The sequence below is a fragment of the Peromyscus eremicus genome, chromosome 19, assembly GCF_949786415.1.
Source record: "Peromyscus eremicus chromosome 19, PerEre_H2_v1, whole genome shotgun sequence".
Lineage (NCBI taxonomy): Eukaryota > Metazoa > Chordata > Mammalia > Rodentia > Cricetidae > Peromyscus > Peromyscus eremicus.
The window spans coordinates 10,800,682-10,809,077 of record NC_081435.1 but is presented as its reverse complement, the minus strand read 5'-3'; the positions used below and the strand labels follow the sequence as shown (position 1 = coordinate 10,809,077).

Below are 8,396 nucleotides of genomic sequence, written 5' to 3'. Positions count from 1 at the left end.
GGTCTTGCACTATAGCCCAAGCAGGCTTGCAACTTGTAGCCCAGGTTGGCTTTGGACTTGAAGCAATCCTGCTCTGCCTCCCAGGCATACGCATGTCACCATCCATGAGTACTAATGTTTCTTATAATAACACATTAAGCTGTACATTTTGGATCTGGTTTTTAGTATGTGTGCTTTATTTTATACTTTTTAAGATGTTAAAATTAAAAACAAAGCTTAGGAGTTCCACTCAAAATTACTAATGTGAAAATGTTGACCACAGATTGGTCTTAAGAAATCACTTATATTATAAAACACCTCTAAATAATAAGCTACAAATATTTGAAAAATATTCCATCAAATTTTTATATGTGCATATATAGTATGCCAATAGTTAAGTCCACATAATCTTTTTTCAGTTTTTTAATGTTTTTTATGGTCTCATTAGCCAAGGCTGGCCTTACATTTCTGATCCTTCCACCTCCCAAATACTTGGGTTACAGGCATTCACCACCATGCCCAACTAAGCATACATTCCAAACACAAAATCCATTAGCGTATTAGGTACTGTAATTTGGTTAAAATGGATTTTGTTGATTTCAAGTTCTTTCCTTTCCTCCTTTCACATGAGGTTATTTACATTCCTTTATTGGAGATTAGAGCATGAAGATTTGAATAAATTTCAGATTTCCTTTAATGTCCATATTTTGTTCCTTTCTCCATCTTTTTGTGCAGAACAGAGATTGGTTATCTTGCCTAACCATGATGATAGTCATGAACATGTAGCATTATGCACAGCATCACCAATGTGCACATGGAGCTCCTTCACCACATACTCAGCCTCTGTCTCTTCCATCTGTTAATAGCTTATGGAGACTATTGCCTGTGGTTAAATGTCTACGAAACTCAAGAATGTAAAGGCAGTTCTAAACTGGAATGAAAGCAGTTTTTGAATGCAACATAGCAAAGACAAGTGTGTAACACTGTAGTACAGTTTTCTCCATCAAACATCGACAATTTCCCTCCAGTCCTTCAAGCAGCATCTTAAATGGTATAAGTGAATGGTCCCTTGCTATTTATAAAATTATGTGGTGTTTGAGTGGTTCACATATTCAAGAAGTGAGCGGTCTAACACTCTTCGGATAAGGGCTTCCTCGATTATATCAAAGTCCTACAACAGAAAAGAATGATTAGAAATAGTAGTGGTTCAGAAATGGGAGGGGGTGGCACCAGGCTCAACGCAATGCTCCCTTTTCAGGAAACAAGCTCCCTGAGTTCCATGGCCTGTCCATCATTGCAGGAAGCCTGTCAGACCTAGAACTTATTGGAGGTTACCGTTTCCTGTTTGACTACACTGGCCTTTCAGGAATTGCCATCAAGTCTTAATTAATAGTTTAAAGAGAATAGTAGACATCTGGGTTGGAAAAATGGCTCAGTGTTAAGAACACAAACTGCTCTTCCAGAGGACCTGGCTAAAGAAACTCCATTTTGTATTAGGCATCCACCTTGGTACCTAATGGCCGTTTGTCTCTGACTCAAGTTACTGGAAGATTAGTTCCCGGCAACCCTGACTCCTTGACCCCCACCCAGAAATGCACAGCTGTGACCATCTGCTTGTTATGATGACTAACTGCCGATTTTGGCTTCTGTGACTTAACTTGTACAGACATTCAAGGACTATTTTGAGGTCACCTCCACTGTCTAATCCCCGCACAGCAGAATAGTTCTTGTGGATGAAAGGCTTTAAAAGCCCCTCCTTCACCGGCTTCTGCGAGGCACATCTCTGATTCGGGTTAAGACTGTGTCCCTGCTAGTAGCCTTGATAAATTTATTTAATTATACTCTGAATTGACTCTGGGGTCTTTTCTCGGTAGTCTCAAACGCTACACCACCACATCAGGTGGCTCATAACCACTAAAGACTCTGATGTCGTTTTCTGACTTCATTGGACAAACATCCCCCCGCCCAACATACACCTAGACATATAAGTAAAAAGCAAATTAAAATCTGAAGGTTTAGAAAAGTAAAAGAAAGCCTTGTCGGGTCAGGATGGTCTCTCTATTTCACAACTGGAATAATGTTTACACATTCCTGCTAGTTTGGGGAAGGGTCAGAGTTGAATGACAGCATTTTCCTAGAGTGGGCAAGACTCCAGGGTCGATCTCTAGCACTGGGGAAAAAAATCAGGCCACTCCTAGGCCTCAGAATGCTAACAGTTCTATTAATTATTGATTTATGAACAGGAAAATGCAAACAAAATGCTCTTCTTGCTTCTTTATGTGTCAAAGTAAAATTTAAGCTTCTTATCAGCACTTCTATAAGTAAAAACAAGAGGCAGTAAGAACTCTATCCCTCTCTAGTCCCTCTTGCTTCTAAAACAAAAGGTGAAATCGCTATTGGAAGTCCATTCTATCATTTTAGTTTGTTCGTTGAGACAGTGTCTTACTATGGCTGGCCTGGAACTTACTATGTAGACCAGGCTGGTCTTGAACTCACAGAGTTCTGCCCACCTCTGCCTTCCCAGTGCTGGGAACAAAGGTATGCACCACCACAGCTGGTTAAAGAAGACCACTTCAGTATTAGTAGTGAATGCTATAAAGCACTCGACTGTCTTGACGTTCTCCTTAATGCTAATGCTAACACTGAACACTTTACCCACATGCTCCATAATTTTATTTTATTTTTAATTTTATTCACAGGGATTTTTAAAAGGACGCTTAACACAGATAGCACAAACACACAATGTAAAAGTTAGAAATATACTTACTAAGAAATCATCATAGAACAAAGTGTGGCTGACTTGCAAGTGTCTAATTAGACTGCCATTGAAGGTGCTTGGGCTCTCATTAGGTAGTAAATGGCAAAGTGGGCAGAACTAGAAAGAAAGACCAAAAAATAGTTAAAAAAGGAATTTTAAATAACTATTAATCCCAGAATTTTTAAAAAGAAGTCACCATTGAATGTGAATTTTAACTATGAATCCATTGGCTACACCTCAACATTGTATTTTGTTTGTCTAGTTTCATGTGTGATGTATGTATGTGTTTGCATGTGTATGTACAGGGTCATGTCTGTGCATGTTTATGTGAAGGTCAGAGGTCCATGTCAGGTGTTTTCCTCAATTGTTCTCCACCTCATGTTCTTAATTTACTTTTATTTTTCATTTCTACTTTATGTATTTAAGTTGCTGTATAGTTTTTAAGGATTTGAACAAATGATTTATTAAATTTTACATGTGTGAGTGTTTGCCTGCATATGATATATGTACCACATCCATGCCTGGTGCCCATAGAACCCAGAAGAGAGCATCAGATATCCTGCAACTGAAGTTATAGATTGCTGAGACCTGAACCCGGGTCCTCTGCAAGAGCAGCAATCTTAAACACTGAGCAATCTCTTCAGCCCCCTCCTACTTTATTTTTTGAGACAGCTTCTCATTGAATCTGGAGCTAAGTGATTAGGCTAGGCGAGCTGGCTGGCCAGCAAGCTCCAGGATTCACCTCTGTACTCCTAGTCCTGGGCTTCCAGATGGGCACTGCACCGTCCCACTCAGGTCTTAGGGGAGCGCTGGGGATCAGAACTCAGGTCCTCCTGCTTGTGTGTAGGCACTTCATTGATGAAGCCATCTCCCTAGCGCTGTTTTGTTTTGTTTCTCATGTAGCTCAGGCTAGCTTCAAACCCACTGTGGCCAAGGCTGGCCTTAAACACCTGTCTACTACTACACTTGGCTTCATATATCTCAATAGTAAAAATTATACTTATAGCTAGGAAGATCTCTGTGAGTTCAAGGCCAGTCAGGTCAACACAGAAAGTTCCAGGTCAGCTAGGGCTGCATGGTGAGATCCTGTGTGTTTATCTTTTCAGCTGAATATCTTTTTCTTGAGACGTAAAAAGAGGGGGGCTAGAAAGATGGCTCAGTGGTTAAGAGCACTGGCTGTTCTTCCGAAGGACCCGGGTTCAATTCCCAGCACCCTCATGGCAGCTCATAACTGTCTACAACTCCAAGATCTGACATCCTCACATAGATACACATATGGGCAAAACACCAATGCACACTAAATAAATAAGTAAAAATTTTTTTTTACAGGATTTCACTCTTGTAAACCTGCCTAGCCTAGAACTCACTACGTAGACCAGGCTTGTCTTGAACTCACAAAGATCCACCTGTTTCTGCCCACCAAAGGTATGTATCATCATGCCCAGAAACACAACATTAAGTAGAGTTTCTTGGGGGTTGGTGAAATGCTCAGTGTGCTGAAAGTTCTCTCCCAAAAGACTCCCTAAAGTTCTCCCATCTCTACATGTGAACTTTGTGTGAACACATAGATAAATAACTGTAGTAACTTTGAAGTCAGAAAATAAGTAAGTGCTGGCATGGAACTCCCTGTGTAGCCCAGGTTAGCCTCAAACCTGCAGCATCTGTCCTTCCTTACCTCCCAAGTGCTGAGATTACAGGCACAAGCCACTAGGCCCAGAGTCTAATAGACCTTAAATTCAGACACTATATACAGACAGAAAGACTGACAGACAGCTAGTAGGTTAGAATAATTACCACAGGCCTCCTTTCTGATCTGTGGTGGGTAATACAATGATCCAGCAAGCAGTCTTCATCCAGTTCCCTCTGACAAAATGGACATACACATCTGGAAATAGCACAGAATTACAATCACTAAAATAGTGGTCAGCTAGAAAGTAGCCACCTAATTAGAAACTTAAAAAAATAGATTGTACAGATATAGCTAGGTTAGTGTCTCTTTTGTGAGGGGGATAGGGTCTCACTAGGTAACTCAGGCTTACCTTGGTCCTCCTACTTCTAGCCCCTAAGTTCTGGGGTTACAGGTATGCACCACCACACCTGGCTTGCTTTTCTGGTTGGTTTGTTTAGAGACAAGAGTCTTGCTATGTAGCTCAGGCTTTCGGCAAGCTCACAGCAATCCACCTGCCTCAGCTTCCTCGAATGCTGTGAGTATAGGCATTTGTCAACAAACAGGACTGGGTGTTTGTTTGTTTTACTCTCATGGCATGTTCAAGCTGTCCTCAAAGTTACTAGGTAGCATAGGCTAGCTCTGCATTGGTGATCCTTCTGCCTTGGTCTTCTGAGTACTGGAGACCAAGGTCTGTGCCACCAAGCTTAGCTGCAAGAGTCTTCACTATAATTTTAACCAGCAAAAGAAATTAGAGGTTAAGTTAGTTTCTATATATTTTAAATATTTCATAAACTCCATCAACTTTCAGTCAAAGCCATATTTTCTCCCTCTATTTTTTAGTCTTCCTTCCTCCCTATTGGTCAATCTAGCAGAATCTGCACTCTGCTTACTTGTAGCAAAAATATTCATTTAAAATTTATGGCATCATTTATAAAACAAATCCTGCAATAACAGGTACATTAGCAAGGCAATTTCAAGTAAAATAAAAAGAACAGACTGAGCCTTAGACTTTTAGGCTGGAGAGATGGCTTGGTGGTTAAAAGTACTTGCTGCTCTTGCAGAGGACTCAGGTCTAGTTCTCAACACCAACACGGACAATTTCCCACCTCCACAGGCTCCTACATCCACTTGGTGCAGACATACACTTGGGCACACATACATACACTCACCATTAAAAAAAAAGAGATGTTTGGGGTTGGAGAGATAGCTCAGCACTTAAGAGCACTGGTTGTTCTTACAGAGGACCTGCGTTCGAATTCTAATACCCACACGGTGGTTATCTGACACTTTCTGACCTCTGTGGGCACTGCATACACACGGTGCACAGACAATGCAAGACACGTAAAATAAAAATTAAAAGTCTTTTTCAAAAAGAGATGTTCAAATTCAATTTTGAGTGTACTTTCATGTGTAGCCTAGGATGGCCTTGGACTTATAAGTATCCTCCTGCCTCAGCTTCCCGAGTGCTAAGCTTCAATTCTTCATAGACATACTGAATTTAGCATGACATTACACTGTATTCAAACAAACCTTGTTGTTGTCTCGCCAAGTTCTTGCAGTGGCCCATATTTATCGATGTACTTCTCACAAGTCCTTATGTGCGTCCTCATGTCACTGAGGCAAACCTACACAAAGGCAAATAAAGATAAAACTCCTGTTGGAAAGGGCCTTTATGTGACCTAGCTCTATAACTCTCAAACTGGGTTACATTGGGGCAGTAATTAACTGGTTTATTCATGAAATAGTCACAAAGTACAGGCATAATCAAGAATAACACTGAGCCAGATGAGCATGCTTTTAATCCCAGCATTAAGAGGCAGAGACCGGAGGATCTCTGAGTGTGAGGCCAGCCTGGTCTACAGATCAAGTTCCAGGACAACCAGGGATATACAGAGAAACCCTGTCTCGAAAAAACCAAAAAGTAATAATAATAATATAATCATCATCATCATCATCACAATCATCATATACTGCGTTTAACATCTCCTAACACTTTGGAAACATTGAATGCTGAGATTTTAAATTTGTTCCTTCTAAAAAGTATGCTGGTTTTTTTTGTTTTTGTTTTTTTTTTAAAGATGTATAGTAACAAAGGATTTTTTTTGCATGCTATTATGCAAATAGGTTTTGGACAGAAAGAAAACTAGATGAAGAGAAAGAGTAAGACTAAGAGAAGCAGAGAAACATTGACAAGAGATGAAAAGACACGGAGATGAGGACAACTGAGTGCACACATTTTGCAAATGTCCATCATAAAGTAAAGGAGACCTCACAGTGTAAGTGAAGTCATAAATGCCACTGTGAGTTCATGACGTGACTAGCAGTGTTGTGTGAGTTCACAATGCACAGTACACTTAATAGTGCCACCAGGGCTAATAACCACAGCTCTTGTAGTCCGTCTTTATCAGAAGCCCTGATTCCGCACTGAGAAACCCTCAGGGCTGTGCTGGTAGCACAGTACGCACCCTCAGCTTCATCAGGACCGCTGATAAGATTTCCTGGTGGAGGAAGCTTCTTACAGCTGTGGCTAGGTGGCAGCCCACAACCAGCCCACGGTGCCCCATTCCGCCCAAACTTCCGCTGGAAGTTCAGCTTCAGAAACTCTACCACGTGATGGAAATAGCCACAGTTGCTTAACAAAAGGCAGAAAGAAGTAAAGCTAGCCAGAACATAAAAACAGGGACAAAGTATCCATCAAAAACATAAGAAGGAGGACTGATCAAGGCAGCCATCTTAAAAGTACATGTCTATAGCCAGACATGGTGGTGCATGTCTTCTTGTTTTTTGTTTTTGTTTTTGTTTTTGTTTTTGGACAGGGTTTCTCTGTGTAACTCTGGCTGTCCTGGAACTAGCTCTATAACTCAGAGATCCTCCTGCCTTTGCTTTCTGAGTGCTAGGTTAAAGGTATAAGCCCAGCAGTGATGCATGACTTTGATCCCAGCACTTGGGAAGCAAGGGTAAGTAAATCTTTGAGTTCCAGCCCAGCCTGGTTTACACAGAGTTCCAGGCCAGCCAGGGCTAGACAGTGAGACCCTATCTGAGATGGGGGACGGGGAGGAGGAAGGGAAGGAGGAGGAAAGAAATGTTTATAACCTATAACATCTACTTTGGGGGCTGCTGAGATATCAGTGGGTAAGGGCACCGGCTACTAAGCCTGACAAGTGATTCCAGGTCCCCACAAGGGAGAAGGAGAGAACCAATTCCTACAAATTGTACTCCGGCTTCCCACATGCAAGCTGTGGCTCATGTGTGCCTGTTCTTTCGTTCTCTCTCTCTCTCTCTCTCTCTCTCTCTCTCTCTCTCTCTCTCTCTCAAGTAAAATAAAAATTTAAGAATCCTATTTACACAGCTTCTCTTTACTTAGTTTAATCGTGTATAAGTATGTATATACTTTTGAGCCAGGCATTATGGTACATACCTTTAATCCCAGCACTTAAGAGGGACAGGCAAGTGATCTCTGTCAACCTGACCTGATCCGTACTGTGAGTCCCAGGCCATGCAGGCATACAAGGGAGACCCACCATAAATAAACAAATAAACAAAAAATAGGACAAGGAAGGAAGGAAGGGAGGGAGGGAGGAAAAAAATTAGCGCTACATAGGTGTGGTATACATATAATCCTCAGGATTTGGGAGGAAGATTTGAAGTAGGAGGATCACAAGTTTCAGGCTAGACTAGGCTAAGACTGTTTAAAAAAAATTCATATTCTTTGTTCAAGAAAGATAAGCTTTCCTTAGAAAAATTATCAACCTGGGGATTGTACACTGACAAATACACAGATTGTTAAATTTATAATCTAGACATACACACAAAACTATGTAAGGTGCCATCGAAGAGCAGGTAGACAATGAGCCTCTTGCCTGTTCTAACGTTGCAGATAATCAGATAGAGGAGAAAATCGGTGCAGACAGGCAGCTAAGAATTTGTTTTGAGAGGAGCTCAAAATACTAAGGCCAGGTTGCATGGAGAGGAGAGCGGGCCTGGACAGAG

General features: G+C 41.2%; 1 protein-coding gene across 3 annotated transcripts in view; it reads right to left on the bottom strand.

The window, feature by feature from the left end:
* Positions 1–384: 384 nt before the first annotated feature.
* Positions 385–8,396, bottom strand: part of Rnf125 (ring finger protein 125) — a 77,624-nt gene continuing 69,612 nt past the window's right edge. For all 3 annotated transcript variants that reach the window (XM_059245958.1, XM_059245959.1, XM_059245957.1), the window contains 4 exons: positions 5,937–6,031; positions 4,532–4,622; positions 2,747–2,854; positions 385–1,150 (listed from right to left, as the gene is read on the bottom strand). In XM_059245958.1, coding sequence (XP_059101941.1) covers positions 1,064–1,150; positions 2,747–2,854; positions 4,532–4,622; positions 5,937–6,031 — 381 coding nt within the window. In that variant the 3' untranslated portion in view covers positions 385–1,063. The remainder of the gene's footprint in view (positions 1,151–2,746; positions 2,855–4,531; positions 4,623–5,936; positions 6,032–8,396) is intronic.